General features: G+C 39.8%; 1 protein-coding gene across 4 annotated transcripts in view; it reads right to left on the minus strand.

Annotated features, from left to right (window-relative positions):
• The window catches only part of zgc:103755 (CAP-Gly domain-containing linker protein 4), a 59,410-nt gene that overhangs the window by 32,764 nt on the left and 1,962 nt on the right, over positions 1-24,684 (minus strand). The window contains exons 1-7 of one of the 4 annotated variants that reach the window (XM_055006047.1): positions 20,871-21,003; positions 17,847-17,993; positions 15,366-15,505; positions 14,752-14,845; positions 14,361-14,522; positions 11,187-11,305; positions 1,283-1,531 (exon numbers count right to left, since the gene is read on the minus strand). In XM_055006047.1, coding sequence (XP_054862022.1) covers positions 1,283-1,531; positions 11,187-11,305; positions 14,361-14,522; positions 14,752-14,845; positions 15,366-15,505; positions 17,847-17,993; positions 20,871-20,910 — 951 coding nt within the window. In that variant the 5' untranslated portion in view covers positions 20,911-21,003. Of the gene's footprint in view, positions 1-1,282; positions 1,532-11,186; positions 11,306-14,360; positions 14,523-14,751; positions 14,846-15,365; positions 15,506-17,846; positions 17,994-20,870; positions 21,004-24,684 lie in introns of those variants that run through there. The other 3 variants (XM_055006049.1, XM_055006050.1, XM_055006048.1) reach the window with 3 other exon arrangements.

The following is a 24,684-nucleotide window of genomic DNA, read 5'->3' on the forward strand; positions in this document are numbered from 1 at the left end:
TTTTTACCCTTTGCATTTCGCCCCCGTGGGCCGAAATGGATCATCTGGCGGCCGTTTTTGGTCAGCGTGTTTGACACCCCTGGTAAAAATAATTAGAGTAGATGAGCCGAGGTGGTGACCTGATCAAGTATGCCGGTGTTCCAATTGCACATTAACGATGCGTTCTCACGTTTTCAGGAGCCTGTACAGCACAACGACCAGCACAGTTTGTGCGCCGCGAAAAACACGCCGGCATTAAAACAGTAGTTGAGCTAATTAGTTCCACGTAGACGGACCTTTTCCTCCCAGTTGTTCGCGCCCCCCTTGTCAAGGGCTTGGCACCCCCCACTATTTGAGAAACACTGGCCTAATGCAAGAATAACTGCTGGACACTGATTGTTAGCTGTCTTAATTTGGATTATCAGAAGATAAAGCCTATTTTTCCTGCTACTTTTATGCTGTGTGAACATGTGGTAGAAGAAAATACAAAATACTGCATATCCAGTTCTTCCTGTTGGACTCTGCAGATAGATTGTTTTGCTGGTAGTAAGTGGGAGGAACACTACAAATATCACACAGTTGGCATATTCAAAATGTTATTTTTCAGCAGGCAATCAAATGCCATGAATATGTTTGTACTCTTTCATTTTCATTTGTGTATTATGGCATCTTATTTTCTCAGAATTTCTTCCCAAATGTGCAAAAAATGACAACAACTTTGAGCCTATCATTAACAGCAACAGATCGCAATTACTGTACCATTTACAGAGCACAGCATCTTTTGGGGCGCACCATAACTATTTTGAAAGTAGCATAGTCAGAAACAAAACCAAATGGAAATTGCATCATTGCAACCACAACAATTATACAGAAAGCATCCAAATTCATTTACTGGTATATCAGCTAATTGTCTCATTAGTGACTTAATGTGTTTTACATTATAGGAAAAGGATGTGGTGGCATTTGTTTTGTCTGGAGCTGTAAAGCTTGGCCCATCTGAGTTGGCTGAATTTAACCCTTAACTCAAAGTTAGTTATATATTCCCGTATTACAGCCCGACTGCCTGCTGCTAGGGCACAGTGTCTTTCTAAATGTTTGCTCATCTGAAGTCAGCTAATTATTGAGTCCTAATTAGAGGGTTGCAATACTTCCTTCCACTGTATGACTTTTAGATATGACAGGGGACAAAGTTTCATTTTCCCAGAAACATCTTGGCACAGCTCTATAAAAGGCTGAAAATGCTACATCTGAAAGAATAGTGAAGATCACTGCTCCTGCACTTTCTTAGCGACATGCAACACACCTTCTGTCTGGCTATCACCACACGGTCACCCAGCCGAATTCCCATGGTGGCTAGCTGTATCCTGGCTTTATCAGAGAGACCAGGAAGGGACTGGGCCTGCAGAGTCAGGGGCAGAGGGGAGCTGGGTCTGGGTAAAGCCTGTCTCAGCAAAGTCCGGAGCTCTTTAGCCATGGCAGCTGCATCTGCCATCTCCAAGGGCATGTCGAGGGGGTCAGGCACCACGTCTGCTGGACACTGCCCTTTTTCATTCTATAGAAGACAGGGAAAAAAAACACAGACAAGAAATGATGAACTGATGAATCAGAGTGAATGTCCTTTTAACAGATAAACATATTTTTAAGCACGCTAAAGAGATGTGATATAAACATGACAATGAAAAACATGCATGTGCGAGCTGGCAAGCAGGCAACTGCTGCTGTTACTGAGGAAAAGACAGGTGTGACTGCTCACAACATAAGAGCATACCTCATGTATTCCTAATTTAGCTTGATTTTAAATTCATACGTTGTTACGATCCAACCTCTAGGGTCGGCTGGATATACCAAATAACCAGATGTTATTTGTTCAGGTAAAGGTATTTATTGCTCAGTAGAAAATTTAACTGAAACAGATCAAACAAAGAAAACAATACTGGTGGGTGTTGTCAAATCAAAGAACAAAATAAAACCAAAGGAAGGCTAACACAGTATCTAAATCTAGCTAAACACAAACAAAACATCTATACTCCCTAGCCACACTTAAAACACAGAAGCAACACCCACCACAAATAACAGAAACTAATAAAAACAGTGCACAAAACTAACTGAATAAAATCGGTGCCTCATATCACACACATTTAATACACAAAACACAAAGACTCAAATGACCAAATAGCTTCGTCCTGAAGTTAGCGAAATGCTAACTGGAGCCACTGTCTCACTGAGACTGGAGGTTCCACACCAAATTAGCAGCCGTCAACAGAAGCTCTAAAACGTCTGTAGTCAACCCTCAGTGACCACATCAGAATACAAACCAAATACAAAGAGGCATCAGGACAAACTCATCACAAATACCAGCCACCCCAACTGAGGTTTGGTTGCAGATATATGCTCGTGTGTGGTGCCTGCTGGGGTCTTCAGGGAGGAGGAGTTACGGTGGTGGACCAATCCAACATGTCGGGAGGCAGGGAGGACCAGGGCTGGGAGGAGGTCTGGAGCTCCAGGCTAATCACTCCTCATGAGTGCCAGGTGTAATCTGGAGCTCAGCCTTCAACCAGGTGTAATCAATATCCCTCTCCACAAGTCATCCAGACACACGGCCACTAGAGGCCGTAACAACATCCTATGGCACTGTCGAGACTTCAACTTTCAATGCTTGAGCAACAAGATCTTAGTAGGTTATTAATAAACTACAACATTCTTGTTTCAACTAAAGCTCTCATGAGCTGGAACCTGCAGCCAGAGATCACCTCAGTCTCCACACCAAGAAAGTTTTAAATATTCCTAAATAGAGCAAATAGAGCTGGTTTCAGGCACAATGAAATAATCAAACACAACTTGCTACTAACAGAATCATTTCTAAGAGAACTGATGAGTTACAATGCAATGGCAGTAAGTAAAAGGCCAAAAGTCACATCTGTGTGGGAAGGATAGTCATCTGAAAGCAGAAAATTTGCATTTTCTGAACAGTGGTATCAGGAATATCTATCTAAGCTCGACAAGCTGCTCCTACTAGGGACTGAACTGAATTTTAACATTGAAGCTTGTATCTGTATCAGCACCAATAGTTTGGTAAGGAAGATGGGAAGAAGGAAAGGAAAGGTTAAAAAAAAGGAACAAGCCAGCAGTTTTTATGCCACTAAGGAAAAAGAGGTGGCATAACAACCAATGACTGTATCAGCAATGTATGCAACGTTTACTCAAATTTCAAGCAATGCCCACGTGTAGAAAGGTTCCATTCTTTCTGACAAGGACAGTGAATGTAAACTTGACAGTGTGTTGTCAATCATCCATTCACCCATCCATTAGCTATGCCCACTGTATCCTGGAGGGGTCATGGATGGCTGGACCCTATCCCTCCTGGACAGATCGCCAGTCCATCACTAGGCTAACACAAGGAGACAGACAACCAGGCAGACTCACACTCACAATTTAGAATCATCAATTAACCCACCATGCATGTCCTTGGGCTATGGAAAGAAGCCCAGAATCCAGGAAAAAAGCCAGCACAGGGACAGGGAGAACATGCAGACTCCACACAGATATTCCCCATATTCTGCAAGTTCCAACCCAGAACATTCTTGCTGTGGTGTGACAACGCTAACCACTGCACCAGCAAGCCTCTGATTGGTAATAAATCAAGGATAAGGTTTGGGAATATTAGTTGGACCAGAAGAATATGTGCATGAGAATATACTGCATGGCAAACTGTGGTGAGCTTGGCTGAAGCAGTGAAGTATTTTAGCAGTTAGCAGGTAGCATTAGCATGTAGCACTAGCAAGTTTGGTGAGCTCGCTTGTATAGTTTCTTTGTCACTGGTAAGTTTGCTTTGGACATTGTAGTAGTCCTGCAGCTAGCAGTTTTGTAGAGTCCATATGTATAGTTTGTCAATTTTTAGCAGTCGGCACTCGGTATTCAGCATCTTGCACTAGCTAACTGGTAGCATCGGCACTGGTCACTACCTGAAGCATCTCCTAAACGGGCCTGGGTCAGTTGAACGTGGCAATGCTGTTTGGATTGTGTAGGAGCAGCGTGAACTGCCACTAGGGGTGGTGAATCTGAGATTCCAGAGTTCATCCTAGCCTCCTGGAGATGTTGTGGGACTAAATAGGCAAAACACTGTTGAAGGGAGGTTTCTACCTGATCATCCCCTGAGATGTGTTAGGAATCACTGCTCACTGGTGTGTATAGTGATGGGTCAGGGATGCTAGGGCCTTCACTGAGTGTGCATCTTTATTGTTTGGAGCACATGTGTCTTGTGTTTAAATTAACTGCTTAATTCAAGACAGAATCTGTAAGTTAAAAGAGAAAGTTGATAAAGGGCGCAGCCATACACACAGTGGTAACAGTGTTTTTGACTATGTTCAACCTACCAATTAAGAACAACAACTCCTGTGGGTTAGATGTTTACATTTAGAGAGAGTGAAAGGAGGCTGATAGTGCTAAAGAGTAATCTGTTACTTATGTGGTATGAAACACTATTCTTTCTCTAGCTATCGAAGAACATTAGTGTGACAGCTTGCCATTTCTCACAGTAATGATCAAAGTGATCAAACTAAGCACAGTATCAGCATTGCTAAGGACAGACTGCTTGGACATTAAAAAGAAACACTCAAATTTTTGTGCCCATCTCCAAAAGGTTATCGTTATTTATTACTGTATGAGGACGCTGGGCTTAAAGAATCTTTAATCTTATTTCTGCTCTCAGAACAAAATCCCCATTCATGTGTTTCAAAGAGGCTGACGATCAGCCACACAACATGAACATTTTGTCTAGTGGCTCAAAGAAACCACAGTCAGCAAGAGCTTAGGCAAAATCAGAAAGCTTAAGTATTGGTGTAGGTGGGAGGAGATGATGAGTGGAGCTCATCTAGCACGACTGCACTGGAGTAATTGGGGTACATTCATATTCACCACTCCCTCCAGCAGTAATACAAGTGGTCTTTGATAAATATCAAAAAGGAGCTCGCCTGCAATTGCTGAGACCAGTCGCTCTCATGTCCTCTCGCTGAGCTAATGTACACAGCACCAATCTGCCAAACATGCAGGTTGTGACAATATATTACAGGAATGGGTCAAGAAGGGTTTATGTTTTACACAGGTCAGCCTTGGATTGTACGCTATGGATTAGCAGCATATCCTCATCATCTACAGACAGTTCCAGTGTTTTACTTAAGCACCCTAAAGGAATACCATGCCAAACTTTCCCAGTGAACCATTCATTAAACACTGTCACACACTAAGCTGCTGACATGAGGCAAATGGCTTTCCCAGCTACATAGCAGCCACACTGTGTCCACAACTATTAGCTAAATTACAATGTTCAGTTGTTGTCAATGCAATGCCAAAGAGTTGCTGACTAAATTCAGTGGACTGTTTTGAGGTTTACTGCTGTACTGTTTTCACTTCAAGGTGCTGCTATGTTTATCCACTATAAATAGCATTCAACATTTGGAAAGTCAGTGTACTGCAGCTGAAAACAACATCAGCTGTTGCACAAAAGTAGAAACCATAAATTAAAAACAAACTGGTAAATGTGTGTGTGTGTGTGTGTGTGTGTGTGTGTGTGTGTGTGTGTGTGTGTGTGTGTGTGTGTGTATTCTGGACACATACAGTCATGTACATCAATGGAATCAAGAAGCAGCTACTTTCAAAAAGTGTCATCTGATAAAACTATAAGGTTTCCTAGTGTGTTATTAGTCATTAGATCATCTTGTTAATTCTCTACAGCTAAATCTCCATGAGCCTCATGTTGCTGCCAGTCATATGTGCTCTGGATGATATCCTTCTATCCACCAAAAATCGGGCTTCTGCCCAAACAGACTTGCAACAGTGGCTCACTCCAAATCTGACACTGAAAGAAATTAGGTAAGCAGACCGCCACAGCAAGTTGCTACTAATAGCAAGTATGATGAGTTGCCACAGCTATTAATCCATATGATATGTGGGAAGGGAAGCATGAAAGGCCAGCAACATTTTCATTTTTCCATCCTTTTAAAACTTTCCACTGCTCAAATTTAAGGTTTGTTGTGATGAATCTCTGCAGGGCCAGGGAAGAGAAATATCAAATTAAACCACTTCCAAGTCTGACCTTTACTCAAACAGGAAACTGAATTTCTTGGCTGTGGTATCGAGCTTTAGAACACACCACCATTTCTCAAATGCGAACAGCACAATTTGGCAGGTAGAGAAGTCAAGAACATCATGCATCAGCGCCTGGTCTATATTGTCTACTAAATTACAGACAGACACATTTATTACATGTCCCTGGAATCAGAACGTGAATGTTGATCTTCTTTGTCTGTACTGTGCATTTTGTACTTTACTTCTGAGCAAAACTCAAATGAGTATACCCGGTGTTATCAGTTTGATACACTCCACAGAGTAGAATACACAGCAAATAAAATGGGATGGGTAACAGTAAAAATACAGGTCTTCACAAATGATTACATGGTTATGACTGCACTAGGAGCAAAAAGGAAATGGCAATATCAAAACACTTGAAATTAGATGTAACATATCTTTAGGCCTTACTAGCAACAGTACTGGCAAACCATAAACAACAAAGCAGACAGAAAATAATCTTCGGTCAGCTGTGGTTCAACTTTTGCTTGGCAAGATAACAACCAAACACCCTCGTCTCTAACCCAGAAAACCTCAAAATAATAGGGCTTAAAAAGCCAAGCTGGTTAATGCCAACCAGTGTCCTCAGATTCTCCGAGCTTTGCATTCACACAAAATAAAAAAACAGAGTCTCTGCACTCATCTTTGAGTAAGGAAATGATTGGATTATAGGAGCATAGTGCTTTGGTGACCTCCAGTGGGAAAATTAGTGCACAAGAAGAGCAGGCACTTGATCTGTGTACAAACAGCTTTAATAAGTCTGGAAATAAACAAACAAAATAAAAACTCTTCAACTTAAAAGATACGTGCAAGTTCTAGAATGGAAATAAATTTAAAACATACAGTCTGTGAGAGACCATGAAGTCCTGATGCCGCAATGCCATCTATCTGGACTCTTCTGTGTGTGTGTTTCAGTTCACAGCTGATCAGAGCTCTGTGGCAAACCCAGCAGGGTTTAATGACGGCAGCTGAGAGGCAGACGGAAATGAAGTGAGAACTCAGATGTTCCAGCGTTAGATCTACTGAGAATGTGTCTGGGAATCTGGATTCTCAAACGGCTGCCTTTTTAGGTGTTCTCTGACAGCTGAGTCAGAGAATGCCCAAACAGGGTATCTGCCCCAAAAAAACACTGGATTTCTGAAATGGATTAAATTTGAGATCCAATAGAACTAAAAGATTGTACTCTGACATACATGTTTATATATTTAATATATAATATGTAGGTGGGGCTCAAGCGATGTCCAAGCAGTTTAAAAAAGCAATACAAAAATATGTTTTTTTTTTATTTTATTCTTTATTTCATTCATTTGTAAATTTTTTTTTATGTAAATACAAACTCCTCCAAACTAAAATGAAAGGGAGCAGAAAGAAGACAAGTCTTATTTTATCTGCCCCTTTATCCCCAGAACTCAATTTACAAAAACATACTAAAAAAACAACATAAACAAAAACAAAAAAACACACACACACACACACACACACACACACACACACACACACACACACACACACACACACACACACACACACACACACACACACACACACACACACACACACACACACACACACACACACACACACACACACACACACACACACACAATAAAATAAAATAGCTGCAGGCCAACACAGACAGTCACATACCATTATGGTTCTCAAGTTACAATTCAGTTAATGCTTTTCACAACAACAAAAATGACAATGATATGACATCAAACATAACTAACATTTTTCATTATATTTCTTTAACATACTAGCTTTAATTATTCTTTGAAATGGGATGTTTGACTTGGATTCTTTGATTTCTTTGTTCAGATTGTTCCATAAACTGATTCCTTTTACAGACACACGTTACATGAATCTAGTCCTGAACCTCGTTTTTTTTTTTTTTTTTTTTAAAGATTTCTGTTCCTTTTAAGTTATACTTGCTTTCTCTTTTTCCAGATCTTTTCTGGATGTTAATTGGCAACGTATTTATGTAAGCTTTCACCATGATTTGCAGAATACTATAATCTACTAATTCTTGAATTTTCAACAATCTTAACTGAAGAAATAATGGATTTGTTAGATCTCTGTACCGTTTTCTACTGATTATTCTTATGGCTCTTTTCTGCAAAATGAAAATTGACTGAGTATGTGTTTTGCAGGCATTTCCCCATACTTCAATGCAGTAGGTCAGATATGGAACAATCATGGTGTTTTCATGAGGTACAGGGAGGAGAAGGGGCTTTGACACGGGTTTATCACTGATTACTACATATTTGTTTATTGATATTATTTATTTTGTATTTTGTTTGTAAATATGTACATAAATAACTATGGGAGTGGGGTACTGAGTGACTGATAGGGTAGGAGGAAATAAGCTTATGGTTTGTCCTGCTTCTTTTCGGATAGGTTGGGTTATTATTCTTTGCTTTGTTTTGTTGTGTTTTATTTTGTTTTGTTGTTAAGAATATTTTGATTTGTTTTTGTGACCAAAATAAAAACGGTCATTCATTCACTCTATGTTTTACCGAGCATAAGGACTCCGTCAAATCACTGTAATTCTGTTGAGCAGTAAACAAAAGAGCAAAGATTAAATCACATAAGGATGTATTTCTGTATATGTGACAGTGGGGGAGTTGTGGAAGTTCATTTTCTATTTCCAAGGGAGTTCTGAATGAAGATGTCTGTGAGTAAATACAGGGGGCAGAAACTGTCTCATCAACACCTACAGCCTAATGAAATCCAATTTAATAGCTAGGAAGTAATCAGTCTTTACGTCAGATTAAGTCGGAGAAAATAGATTCAACCTATGTGATTTTATCATTTTGAGAACTACATTTTGCATTACATGAGATGACTTAATAGTGCTGCAGTGATTGGCTGATAAGAAAAAATGGGGGTTTAGCTGCATATATGTGGAGTAGCAAGAGTTATTACTAAATTGTCAGCCCGTTAAGTGACTTAAAGTGAGATCTTGATGATTACACATATTCAATCCAGGACCTCCAGAAGCTTTCAAATATGTCTTGTTCATGTCTTAAAGACAAATGTTCATTTCTTCTGAACAAAAATATCATGACTCACATTATTCCAGACCTCAACCTCAGTGGTTTCTATTTTTATCTGTTTTCTTGTAGGAGCTTTCTTATTTGTTGTTAACACAAAAATGCAGATTTACTTTCAAAACCCTTCACAGTTTTCAGTCTGACAGTCAAACATCTGTACCTTTTTAAATTTACAAGTATTCTCATGTGTGATAAAGAAAGCTCAGAGTTTTATGCAAGTTAAATAAGCAATACAAATTCAGAACGCAAAGAGATGCCAAGGGAACGTATCACTACACTGTTCAATACAGACAGTTTTAAGGATGGAAAATTTATTGCTTTGTTTTGTATCTAGAGGTAATGCATGTAAGCAGTGACCAGCTGTTCACTATAATTCTCACTGCATTTACATTTTGTTAACTAATGTGTTATTTGTATAATTAAGAAAGTAATGTGTATTAAACGTATGATGGAATGAAAATAAATAATATTAACCAGAACTCAAACCATTGCTGTTGCACATTTTCTCAGTACAAGTGTTTCAGTCTGAGCTAAATCATTTGTGCATGTACTGCTTACCTCTTATACATGGTTGAGAGGGGGCTCCATAATAACTGTTTACTCTGTGATGACTGCTACTACAACATGCACATAAAGGTTAGCTGAGTGGAGTCACAAAAGTCTCAGAAATGTTGAAATGAGTACTTCCTGTCCATGTGGTAGCCACAGTTTAAAGGATCGGTGTGACCCATGATCATTCGCTGACTATAATTATCACAGTCAATTCAAAGACTGCATTTACAAAGGGAAAAACTGGAGAAAAGATCTGTGTTTGTTGATGAGAGGTTATATTTGACTGTGAGATATGAAAACATGGAGCTCAAGTGAAGTGTGTGTGGAATCTATTTGAATTTGTTAGTCCCTGGCAGGCAGCTAACACTAGTTAGCCAGCAGTATGCTGCTTTCAAGGTGATGTCTTGCAAACACAAACGGTGCAGACAGAGACAGCTGGATAATGTAGGAAGCTCCCTGGGAAGAAAGGCTACTTCAACCTGTTAAACGTGCACTTCAAACTAATTCTGAATAAGATCAAACTGGTGTACTTGTACTCTGCACCTGTTTGCTGTGACTAAGCGTGTCTACATGTTTGCTGGTGAGAATGTGTGCTGGATTCTTGCTCCTGCTCAGCTGTGCATTAGTGGACCACTACAACAGGAAGTGCAATTTCCAGTTTGTTTACTCCCCAAATACTGCGCACTCTCAAATATTTTTTGCACTGGCAGCACCTGAGTACAGATGGATAGCCATTTTCCCTTGAAACAGCAAAAATAGTGCAGTGAGTGTAATCGATAACGTTAATGAAGACTCAGTTACATTAAGTGTCCCAGTAAGCTGTGACAGTGAACTATGCACAACAGTGGAGGCTTCCCTGAGTAGAATGCAGTCATCATAAATACATCTGAGCTTTACTGCTATGACAAAGCTGTCTGCCATGAAAAAGGTCTATTAGTAAGCAGAATTTCAGTTTCTATCCCATCTGTGCTAAATGTGATCATTAAAGCCTCTACTTAGGTGGTGCATCTAGCACTTACAGTCCATGTGAAGCTCTATAGGACAGCATTTATTATGGAAAATATGCCAAATGATGTTGCCTTTGCTAGCAGTTCATTCCTTTCATTATTATTACTCCTGCTCATCTGTTTTGCATGTATAATTTTTCAGTCTTTTTGAAAAAAAATCATTGGTTAACAGTTTACATTATTTTATATCTAAGAAGACAATAGTGTTGCTCACTGAATGTGAAAGTCATGGAAGCTAGGAGGACAGGATTTTATTCTTTACCATTGTATTAATCTGATGGCACTTACTTATCAGCAATCAATTCTAGCCTTAGTGAATAAAACTGAATTGGAAGATTCTGGGCTGATAGCATTTCATCATTTTTAGGATGGTTTGATGAAATACTTGTGTGTTTTTGTTTTTTTTTTATGTACAAGACAAACTGCAAGTCTCCCAGTTTGTGGGCAAATGTAAAGGAACAATTACACTTACTCTGAAGGCAGGATTGGCTCCCAGCTCCAACAGACATTTGACAGCTGATGTGCACAGGTTGGATGCAGCAATGTGAAGGGCTGTGCCAAAATCAAAGTCACTGCAGGTAGCATCGACATCTAAAACAGAACAAAGCAGAAAACCTTCAGGAACAGGCGGGTATTATGAAGCTTTTTTTAATAAGTTTCATAGAATATTTGAGATTGTTAAGCCTTAATTGACACCTGATGGTATATTTCAACATTTTCTACCATCAATTAGAACACCGACATGAAACATTATTGGCAACATTGCAGAGGTGATGACTGAGTAGTCCTGGCATGTGTACACTACCTGTCAAAAGTCTGGACACATTTTCTCATTCAATGGTTTCTATTTGTATTATTTTCTACATTGTAGACTAATACTGAAGATTAACACTTTTTTGTTTACAGCATAATTCCATATGTATTCTTTTATAGTTTTGATATCTTCAGTAATAATCTACAATGTATAAAATAATCAAATACAGATTTGAATGAGAAAGTGTGTCCAAACATTTGACTGGTAGTGCACACATGCCAGGACGACTCAGGGTCATAACCCCTGGTTGTTAAGAAGTCGTGCCCATTGTAGAGTTATGCCACAGATCTAGCAAAATGCAAAAGGGTTAATTTTGCCACTTTTCACATGTTGAGATCTAAATTCTCACAGTCCAGAATCATAGCAAATGATCACTTACATACACTGTCTGGCCAGAAAAAGTCACCACCTGGATTTAACTGAGCAAACAGGTAAGAGCCCATTAAATAATTACTGCAGTGATGAATACATTTCAGCTGCAACAACTTATTTAACTCTAGCTGATGCAGGGAGGAGCTTCTCATTTCTGAAACAACCATGTTGGAAGACATATCCTGGGGTCATGGAAAGGATGTTAATCTGTCTCAGAAGGGTCAAATTATTGGCCTGCATCAAGCAAAGAAAACTACGCCTTAACCACGCCTATGCCTTAACCACGAAGGAGATGAAACTACTAAAATCAGGTTAAGAACCGTTCAACACATTATTAAAACCTGAAGGATAGTGGAGAACCATCATCTTCCAAGAACAAATGTGGACGGAACAAACTCTTAGATGATCATAGGAAATCAACAGTAGAACTCACAGCTGTTTAATAGTGAAATTAAGAGCATTTCCACACACATTGTTAAGGGAACTCAAAGGACTAGGAGTAAACAGCTGTAGCTCTAAGAAAACCACTTATCAATGAGGCTAATCAGAAAAAAATGGCTTCAGTTTGCTATGGAGCATAAAGATTGGACTCTGGAGCAATGGAAGAAGGTCATGTGGTCTGATGAGTCCAGATTTACTCTGTTCCAAAGTGATGGGGGCATCAGGGTAAGAAGAGAGGCAGATGAAGTGATGCCCTCATCATGGCTAGTGCCTACCAGCCTGTGGGGGTTAGAGTTATGATCTGGGGTTGGTCAGGTTCAGCAATGTTATGTTCCCAAAGAATGAGGTCAGCTGATACCTGAAGATACTGAATGACCAGGTCTTTCCATCAATGGAGTTTTTCTTCCCTGATGACATGGACATGTTCCAAGATGATGATGTCAGGATTCATGGGGCTCACATTGAGAATGAGTGGATCAGGGAGCAGGAGATGGATTGTCCTCCACAGAGTCCAGACCTCAGCCCCACTGAGAATCTTTGGGATGTGCTGGAGAAGACTTTGTGCAGCGGTCTGACTCTCCCATCATCAATATAAGATCTTGGTAGAAAATGAATGCATCTCTGGACATAAATAAATGCTGTGACATTGCAGAAGCTTATCAAAATGATGCCACAGCAAATGAGTGCCGTACTCAAAGCTAAAGGTGGTCCAACGAAACATTAGAGTGTGCAATTTTATTTTTTTTGGCCAGGCAGTGTATGCTCAGAGAGAAATTGTTCTTGGTTTAACTTCAGTAAAATAGTATTGATTTAGTAAAGCAGTATTAAAAATAATAAACTGACAACATTTACACAAATACCATAACTGAGATTTTGATTTTAAAGTGTGTATACAACGTGACTGGGCTTTATTGCAGGCATTCCTATGTAAATAAAAAGCTGAGTTCAACACAAACCTAGTACACAACATCCATCCATCCATCCATCCATCCATTATCTATTCACCGCTTAATCCTCATTAGGGGGGCTGGAGTCTATCCCAGCCGACTTGGGGTGAAGGCAGGAGACACCTGGACAGGTAACAGTCTATCACAGGGCCACATATAGAGACAAACAATCACACTCGCATTCACACCTACGAACAATTTAGAATAATCAATTAATCTCAGAACCTTTTCGGAATATGGGAGGAAGCTGGAGAACCTGGAGAAAACCCACACATGTACAGGGAGAACATGCCTAGTACACAACATCCAAAACATAATCTCAAACAAAAATTTCAAAATGTCAGCCCAAAAAAAGAAAATAATAACAAAACAATAAATGCTAAGCATAAAGCCTGTGCCTCAAAAAACATACCTAAAGAGCGTTGTATGCCGTGTGCAGTAATTTGTTAAAACTCAAGTCTGATGATATGAGAACCACCCAGACTCCAATCTGTCCAATATTCATTTACTGAGGCATGATTTCAGTCAAGGACCTTCTCTGAGACTGACTGCAGTGTACAATGCTTCTCCTATTATCACTTCTTCCTTACAGCTCCATCAATAAGGCTTTATCTGCTGAGTAGTTATTTTCAGAAATTGGACTGTGTGAAATGAGTGATAATCAAGAAAATGTAATCAATGTCCAGTAAATTCCTTCTGCCACTGTCTAAGTCTATCCATACTGCAAAATCATTGTCTACAAAATGAGCTGCCAGCATTTACATCTAACTATATGCAGAGCAATCCACCAATATAAAATGTGGGAAAAAAATGTATACAAACCTCCTGCATAATACAATAGCACAACAAAGTACAGCTTCCATAGAATAAAATGTTTCATTTGATTGCAATGAATGTACCAACTGTGGGTGAACTCAATAAACTGACAACTCAGTATGTTTACTACAGAAAAAAAGATAAATGACTGAGACTTTAATCCCCACTGCAGTTGGTTTTGAAAACAGAAATGTTTTCTCCCTGACTGCTGGGATGACCATGGCTCTATCTTCTCTGTGTGCAGCTCTGCTCTCACCTCCAGGCTGGGAGGCCTGTAGCACCACACGGATAAGTTGGGGCACGTCAAAATAAGCAGCGTAGTGCAGGGCCCTCATGTTAGTCCAACGTGAGCGAAGATTGGGATCAGCACCCAAGGCAAGAAGCTGGTGGGCAAAGCTGGCTGCTGTCTCTGCATCACCTGGATAACAGAGGAGAAGTGTGTGTACCTGTGTGTTTGGAGGGGTGTGGTGGCAGTTTTCCCAGCTCTGAAGATTTTGTTTAAGTAGTGGTTGATGAATAGTAGTGCTTACCAAGTATACAGAATTCTGTTCAGTGGTTTGAGTAGCAACATAAACTAACACATAGATGTATGTACACTTTCACTATGCAGCTGAGAATGTTAATTCATCATCCATGTCAATACTAACCAATGCCTGGGGCCCCAGCCTTGCAGCAGTAGTGCAGGAGGCTCATATCTGTCAGGCCGTCTCGATCGTTCACACCACAGCCTCTCTTTAGGATCTGTGCAAAGACAAAATATGCAGTGTGCCACTAAGGACCTGGTGTCACTGCGTAGAAATATTACATAATAGGCTATAAAGTGAAACACGGGGGCATTGATCTGATGACTGACAAGCAAGCTGGGCCTCTCATAACTCTAGTCATCTTTAAATTTGGACAAGAATTGTTGCGCAAACTGACATCGAAACGAGGCATTTATTTCTCAAGGGTAGCAGTTACTAAGTGAGAGAAAATAATCACCTGCTTTTACCCTTGAGATGAGTGCTTCCCTACACAATTTACTGCATTGCAGCTACTCTGTATAACTCTGTGTAGAGGTGGTTTGGGAGTGGATTAGCAGGGACTTCTTTAACAAACAAAACACAGTTTTACTTTATTCTTAAGTATTGTCGTGTTTTCCATTATATCATTGCTATGGTGAAAATAAAAGCATAAAGTATAGAGAGGGGATTGTACTGAGGCTCCACAATTATGCAGTATCAAAGCATCTGGACAGTTACAAATAATTGAAGTGTGTCACCTCATTGCCAATGAGGCTGATGTTCTTCTGAACCTGGGGCACCCACTGCCTGAGGACAGCAAACAGCTCTGGTATGGTGGTGCTGGGATCCAGAAGAACCTCCCTGCACTGCAGCTCACTGGGGTCAAAGAAGGAGAACTCTGGAGGTGGTGAAGGACACAAAAATATCACATGTTAAACGTAATGATAAGTGGAATCTTAAGCGTTTTATTCCTTTGTCTCCTGTATGTGCATGTGAAAAGAGCATGTGTAAATCTCTGCAGCACAGACATACATTAACTTTCTGCAACAGTATGCGCAATCAATTCACTCAAATTACTAATCTTGGGAAATGCCCTTGCGGTGTCTGCAGAGGCAAATGAAATCAGATGTGACAGTGGATGGCATGCCATGAACCAAATGAACCATTAGAGAACCCGACTGAGACTGAAATCAAACGGCATTCAATGTCGAAGGCTGAGGCAAACACTTACTGTATAATTTAAGCAGCATCAAACCTGCTGTATTTGCTTCACTGATAATGAGGGGATCCAGTTTAAGAGCCCTTTACAGTGATTAATAACCACATGCTTTGATTTATAATATTGTGGGATGAATACCAGAATGCCATCCAGTTGCAACATTGATATGATGTTTCTTGCTTTGGAATGCGTGGCTACATGAGTAAAGTCAAAGTGTAACTAACAAATTCATTTAATATTTGAAATCTGGGATAAATATGTCATAGTCATCACATTGTGTCAAATTAAGCCATTCAATGGGTCATTATATAATTGTAGGACTTTTGAAGTCCATGGGATATATCTTGCATACATTTTTATTAAAAGTAAAAAAAAAAAGGTTTTTTATGTTCTTTATGATCATGTCTTCACAAATTCCATAATTACTTATTATGGAAACAATCACTTATTAATTAAAAATTACTGAATATCACTAAAGGGTCAACTAAATAACCAACTGAATGTAACAACAACCACCTTCTAATTAGCTAAACAATAATAAAATGAGCTGATTCAACAATTGTTTTGATTGTGTTCTTTTTATTAAGTTGAGATAATCATGACAGATGTTTCTTTTTTGGCAATATATCAAATTTAATATGGAAAATAACAAATTGTATCTGTGTCCGAGAAATCACTTTCAACTAATTTACTCATTACAAAAACACCTCTCAAGGAAGTGTGTTAATTCCAGATCACATGACCTGTTACACATGATGTCATTTCCTCCAGAAGAAAAGACTGGCAAGACTCCAAGGCTTTCTGACTTATTTAATATAAAGTAGTGAATGAATGTCATGTGTGGATTTATCACGTCAACAGGTTTACTACAATATCTTTACAAATAACTTTCAATTTCATTTTTACAGTTGTATTTATAATATTTAGAAGAATCTTTCTGTAAAAATGCCATGTGGTGTTTGGTTATAGGCAGCCATGTTGATTTTAGGCCTGAAACCAGCAAAAATGTCAACTATGATACAAAAAGTCTCGCAATTATATCTTGACCCAAATGCTTTGAAATGAAATATCTTCATCAGCTTAAAATGAGGCTGCACAGTGGCTCCATGGTTAGCATTGTCGCCTCGCAGCTAGAAGACCACTGGTTCGTGTCCCTACCTGGGCTTGGGATCTTTCTGCATGGAGTTTGCATGTTCTCCCTGTGCATGTGTGGGTTTTCTCCGTGATGTCCAGCTTCCTCCCACAGTCCAAAGACATGCTGAGGTTAATTGGTAACTCTAAACTGTCTGTAGGTGTGAATGTGAGTGTGATTGTTTGTCTCTCTGTGTAGCCCTCTGTTGCCTGTCCAGGGTGGGATAGACTCCAGCCCCCCGTAACCCTAATGAGGATTAAGCTGTGTATAGATAATGGATGGAACTCGAAATGATCAATGAAAGGCAGACAACACCCATTAGAGAATAAGCCCAGTATGGTTTGAAAATATTACTGAAAAAAAATATATTTATGTAAATTGAAGTAGTTTTCTCATTTTTCCCAGTAAAGTGTGCATTTGAAAGACAATGTTTTTATACCTGCACCTGCTGATGGTTCATCACAATGAGATTAGGCAAGGATACAACGTTAATTCCACTACAAGAAACTTCATGTTGTCTGCAAATTAGTGGAAAAAAATCCATGCATGTATCGCTATCAGCAATTGGCCAAAATGAGTTAGGAAATGGCATATCTAATGTCTGCAAAATCTAATATCATGCATCACCTAGTCAGGATCATCATCATTATCTCAGATGTGACTACCACTGTTTGATTCGTTTTGTATACTGCAATTATCAAGGGGTCTGTGACCATAACTCACTAATCATATGTTCAATGAGTCATCAACTGATCATTATTACTTCGACTACATGATCAGACACACAGTGGAAACCTTATTTTTTCACAGTCTACAATGAGAGTGTTAACTCGTCTGAAATGTCACACCGAGTGCAGGTACTGAATGTGTACATATGTGGATCCTCACCACAGTCACTGGGCATCGGTGCAGAGGCCACCTGGTGGATAACTGGCCGCTGATGAGAAGCGAGTCTTGTTCGGCAGCCCAGGACAGCGTCCCCTTCAGCAGGCTCTGAAACATCCTCCTTTGTCATCTCCCCCTCAGGGCCAGTGGCTGGAACAATATTAGAAAGTCTATTCTGAGAACATAAGTAGGTCTGATCTTTCAATAAAGGCTGAACTGAAACATTCCGTTGGAGTGCCATGAAGAATCTAAGTGCTTTTACGAGAAACTGAACCATGTATGCCCAGTACAAAATAATAACAACTGCAGGATAAACATATTGCAAATGAAGTGGTATGTTTTGCTCTCTGGAATTTACACAAATAGTATGTGACCATGAGCAGTATGGTATAGAATCATAGCCAGGTATCCAAGTGTTTAGACAGTGACAATTTTCATAATTTTGCTTCTGTACAGCACCAGAATGGATTTGAAATGGAGAAATCAAGATTTTATTGAGTTTTACATGTTCAGCTTACATTTGAAGGGTTTATCAAAAATATTTCATCAACCATTTAGAACCTGTGGCCATTTTTTATTTGCATAGTCCCTCCAAAATGCATTAATTATAGATATAAGGATCATTTTACTTGCTTGGATACAAATCTTTGCAGCCAATTAGTGCCTGAAGTATAGAAACCATGGTCATGACCAAAACACTGAGTTTCAGCTGCTGCTTGTTTGTGAGTCTTTCTGCAATCAGTTTTGTCTTCAATGAATGAAAAGCAGCTCAGTTGGATTGAGGTCAGATGACTGTCATTTCAGAACGGTCCATTTCTGTGCATGAAGATGCTCTTGGGTTGCCTTCGTGGTCGGTTTTGAGTCATCATCCATCTGGACTGTGAAGCGCCATCCTAATAGTACTGCTGCATCTGACTGACTGTGAGCAGAAATGAAGCTCTACCCTCATTCATCCTGCTACTTCCATCAGTGCAGACATCATAATGACTCATTTCCACTGACAGCCATACGCGTTTCCTTTACTTCTCCAAAGCTTTCTCTTCATAATTTTGCTACAAGATCACCTTAGTTTTATCTGTCCAAAGAATCTTGTTCCAAGAGCTGGACAGGATATCATAGATTTTTCCTGGCAAAGTTTTACCTGGTCTCATGTGGTAAACTTTCTGTATTTATACTCATGAAGGGGTCTCTTGACTGTAGACTTTGACAATGCAGTCATACACTTTACTTGTCTTCCTTACTCTTCCTGACCTTTTGGTGTTGTTGAGCATTTTAAGAATACATCAAATGCTTAATTTGGATTTTTCTAAAGGCTCTACTATCCCTCTAATAGGTCAGTTTTCCTTTTTCAGCCTAATGGCAGACTCCTTCACTTGTATGATCATTACTTTGGACTTAAACATCAAGAGTTCCCATGAACAGCTAAATGTAAATTCACTACTTGGAATCATCTCGATATATTTAATTTCTTTAACTTGTCAGAAAATTGAGCAAACATTTGGTCATGAAACTGCTCATTAGTAAATTATCTAATTATTCATGATAAATGGAAGAGCTGTGCAAAAAATGTCTAATTCCTAAGTGGTTAATGTCATATTTTTGTTGAAACCCTTGAATTAAGGCTGAAAGTCTACACTATCATCTACGCAATCACATCTTGATTTCAGATCCACTGGCCATTGCAAACAGCTGAAGATTATAGATGGAGACACATCTAATCTGTTAAATCAATAAGATAATAGAAGACTAGGGCTGAACGATTAATCAATTTCAAATTGAAAACGCAATTAGCCAATTGTAAAAGCCTGTAGTTCTGAATGTGCATTATTCACAGCAGGTCTCCTCAAGGGTTTAAACCATCAATGATTTTACAAATGCAGGGTCACGGCTGTGGTTCAGAAGGAAGAATGAGTCGTCCACTAATTTCAAGGTTGACTATTCAATGCTGGGCAGCTGCATACAACCAAAGCTACTGATATGGTGGGCGAGGAGGACCGTAGTTTCTTAGCTACCATTAGTGTCCAAATGGGTCACGAGAAACCCATTGAATCGTGCTCTGTAGAACCGAGCTAAGGTGAAAGGTGCTGTATAAACTGTGGACCATTTACATTTAGTCATGGTCACCATCAGAATCAGCCCAATTTACTTATTTATTCTAGATTGTTTAGATGCTGCTCCTGACCAGTAAGTGAATTTCAATACCAAAGAACTTCAATTTGTTCTGGTTTTATTTTTTATTATTGATTTATGTATTTTAACTTGTAAATTAAAGCTTCTGTGATAATAATTCAATGTTAGATTCCAATTAAAAACATTTAATAAAGACAAGTCGGAAGCAATTCCTATTTCAAAGTTCTCACATTTGAATTAGATTGTAAAGCATCTAACATTCTGATGGTACCTCATGTGGTAATGCTCCAGAACATTATTTAATTTATGTTAGACGGTGAATACTGAACTGAAGCAGGATTTTAAAAAATATTTCAGAAATCAAATCACAAAGAAAGATTGTAATTGGAAATTTTCCTGAAATCGTTCAGCCCTATGTGAGATACAGGATTACACTACATTCTGAGAACATCTACATTTCACTAAACACTAAGCGTCTACTGCCTGAAAGCAAAGCTTCAGTGAAGCATTTTAGTTTTCCTGCAGTAAACTTTAAACCAAAGGTACAGATTTATAGTGAACACAAGATAAACTATTAGCTCAATTTTTAAATATTGATTTTGTCAAAGGAGCACAGGAGGCAGTGAAAAAGGAACAACACATAAGGGTCTGAACTAGAAGCGTGCACGCACACACACACACACACGCGCGCGCGCACACACGCACACACGCACACACGCACACACACACACACACACACACACACACACACACACACACACACACACACACACACACACACACACACACACACACACACACACACACACACACACACACACACACACACACACACACACGCCTAAGCCTGGGAAAGCTACAGTGAGCCTAAAATCTTCCCGACCAACCAACACTCACTGTCATCTTCTCCGTTATCCTCTTTCTTGTTGATCTCCATGAGAGCCTCCCAGTCCAGCTAAGCTAAAACCAAGAAACACAGACTGGGTCCAGCAGAACATCTAACCAAAATCCCTCCCAAAATAACTCCCAAGCCCATTGCCTGTCCCCTCCTCAATCTCCAATAGCACACCCACTCTCTGTGATTATGCCCGGCTGATCCCCCGACTCCCAGGTCCAGTTGCTATTTGCAGCCTGCACACTTTCAAGCCGCAGTGTTCTCACGTCTGACTCTTCCCGGTTGGAGTGTCAGTCTCACTTTCAAGGCATATGTACTGCTGACCCCTTGACAACCCCATGACTAGCCAACCTTAAGTCTCACAATGCAGAGAATGCTGCTGTAGGGTGATAGTGCAAATAAGCACAGTGTCTAAGGGCAGCAAAGTGGTGACTGTGATTAGGAGGACTGTCCCTCACCATAAATGCCAACAGCAAGCGTCCACGCTGCTAAAGCACCCTGATTCCTACCAGCTCCAGAGAAGGGTGTCGCTGACTTTTATACCTTTATCTTTCTCCGTTTGGGGTAAAACAAAAAAAACAGCTCACTAGTATTATCAGGTAGCATTAGGACACAAAAACTGCATGATATTTGTAAAACATTGCAAGACGAGAGGAGTATTCTAATTCACAACGCAAAAAGTATGCATTTGTAAATAATAATCATGACTCCAATTTTCCTGGAATGCCAGAAAGAAGCATGACAGCTGACGTGTACAAGGACTGTGAATATTAATATATATATTTAACCAATTGAACCTTACATTTTATATTTGATTTTGAGCACAAACAGTCAAATAAAATAATTTTATTGCCAACAATAGCTGAAAAGCTATTCTGAGTTCAATTTCAGGTTATGTGGGATTGTTTTGCAAGTAAAATGGAAAGGTATTTCATCTTGAAAATCACAGTTAAGACAGTCTCATGACATTAAAACCTGTCAGTGCATAAAATATTTCTTTTAGCCAAGCTGGGGTGATTATTTCCTCATATGCTTACACTGCTCAAATTAGTGTTTGCCGCAACATCACAGCAGTTGCTTTTGTGGGTAAAACTCTAAATGAAGGTTAGCTTTAACGGTATAAGATGCAGATAATACGTGTAAAACTTGCATGAATTCAAAACAAAACTATACAACCAATGTAGGTATGAGCATTTTCCACTGAAATCCAGGACCACCTCAGGTTTTTGTGGTTCTGTCCAACCTGCGCATGACCATGTAAAATTTGTCAGACAATGACTTCAGCGATGTCAGCGACACTCATCATGTCATAGTCCAGATTTAAACCAAGAGGCTCAAGCAGAAAGCATTCAGTGAACAGCACAAGCCCTGAATAGCTATTTTCCCGCATCCCGTACAGAACAGAAAACAGCAAGAGGTGTTGATACTTTTTAAAACTACGTGCATCTGTTGACAATTTATTCTCCAACCCATCTGTAAGGAAACTGGAAGATGCCTACTAATAGTTTTCCATTTAAAAAGGAATTTAGCCTGAGGGTACACAAATCACACACCAAGCGTAAACTAGATTTCATTATTTTAAATAGGCAAACATAAATTATCATTTCAGGAAGTTGTTGTGAGTTACACGCTGCTGAAAAGCAAGATGAGAAACTGCTTAGAACCACTCCGAGGTCACTGATCGGTTGTCTGGAGATTAGGACTTTGCAGTGTGACTCGAGACAATGGCCTACTTTTTCAATAAGCCTCTCCTTGTTTGTCTGATCCATGATGTCACCCTGATCCCATCTTCATACAGCTAATGAAAGGAAGCTACTGTCACATATTTCAAACTGAGAACTCGGAACATTTTGGCACCTGTCACTTTATGAGTCCATATTCCAAAAATGCAAACTGCCTATTCTGCCTGACTGCAGTGTCTGTAAATCTTTTAGATGTCATGCTGGCTTGAACATCATGGACAACAACAAAGTTTGTGTTACGATTGTGCCAGAGAACACAAACAGTCCATGTGAATTAAGGTTAGAAAAATATATTAAAGCTGCAAGCAGCGTTGAACGGGTCCTTGCATCCTTGCTGGTCGGCAACCCCAAGCATGTCCATCAGGTGATGCTGTGACTGAGAGTGTATGTAGGTCTATGAATGGGACGAGGGCTGGATTCTTAGCACACATGTTAAGTTTCAGGCAGATTGGAGCATGTACAGGCTATACATGCAGCACTTTCTGTACATCCACCAGGTGGCGCTATCACTATGACTGTATATTGGTCTATGGAATTCATCAGGGCCGGACTCTGATCACACATGTAAAGTTTGAGGCAGATTGGAGCATGTACAGGGGATTTACACAAGACTTCCTGCTTCATAGCAAAGCATCAAAGTTCAGTCGACCACCATGGCCACACCCTTTGACTTCTGTGTACAATTTTCACAACTTTTCAACCTGAAGGCGCGTTGTATATATTGTCCCAATTTCAGGTGTTTTGGAGTTTCCACCCGTGAGAAATTAATTGCTGAAAATGACCAATTACACCAAAAATCTGACATTTAATTCAAAATGGTGGACTTCCCGTTGGGTCTAGAGAATGGCTCCAAGACATTTTTTTGTTCGCACTGACGTGCTACATATGCATGCCAAATTTTGTAGTCATCAGCTAAACTTGCTGTGGGGGCTATTTACTAAAATGCTGCATGGGGCGCTATGGCACATGCTGTGAATGTATTTTGTCATATGGATGTGATCAGGGCAGGGCTGTGATTAAACATGTAGAGTTTGAGGCAAATTTGAGCATGCAGAGGATAGTTAGACAGCAGTTGATGTTTAATGGCGAAGGATCAAATTTTCACGGGCCGCCATGGCCACACCCTTTCACTTTTGGGGAACCTTTTGATAACTTTTGATCATGACGTTGTGTTATATATACTGGCCAAATTTGAGGTGTCTTAATCTTACCCCCTAGGAGGAGTTCGTTCTCGGATATGAAAAAAAAAATCACCAAAATTTGTTCCATTAATTCAAAATAGCAGATTTCCTGTTGGGTTTAGGGTATGACTCCAAGAGGCTTTTTTGTGTGTCCTGATGTGCTCTATATGCCTCCCAAATTTTGTGGACATAGGTGAAATGTGCTGCAGGGGCTGTTTGTTAAACATACTGCAGGGGGCGCTATAGGACATGCAGTACCAAGATGCATACAGTGTTATTCCTTGGGTTGTCAGTGATGTGTGTGGTAATTTTGGTGAGCTGTTGAGCATTCCTAACCTGTCAACAAGTACTTTGTCATGGCAACAACGCGTTGCCATGGCAACAGGATTGTATCAAAAGTCAAAATCTTCACACTGTGGCATTGTCATAGGGTGAAGCCTCAGCTGACCAATTTTCAGAATGATATGACAAAGTTTCAGGCAATGGGAAGGAAAAATGAAATGCCTAAACATCCTGTTACCCATAGGTGGCGCTATGATTATTTCCACATTTTTGAGTGTGGATGTCTTCAGATTGGCCCTGGTGTTCAGTATATGATGTTTGGGGCAGATAGGATCTTTTGCAGCTGAGATATGAACACTTAAATTTTCATGGCGAAACATCAAAATTCACCGCGCCCTGCCTTGCCATGATTGCTGTTCTGGGCTTCGGGGTCCTTCACACCTGCATATTTGATCAGGTCTCACCAGCTCCTGTCGAGTCCCATTGACAGTGAATGATGGGACCCACCAGAATGTGCCGAGAATCTCTCCAGAGTCTCTATACTAAACTCATTCTCTTTTTTACTAGTATCCTCTTCCAGCCTATTCTATTCTACACTGTCAAGACATCCA

Source organism: Amphiprion ocellaris, chromosome 20, assembly GCF_022539595.1.
Source record: "Amphiprion ocellaris isolate individual 3 ecotype Okinawa chromosome 20, ASM2253959v1, whole genome shotgun sequence".
NCBI classification, from domain to species: Eukaryota; Metazoa; Chordata; class Actinopteri; family Pomacentridae; genus Amphiprion; species Amphiprion ocellaris.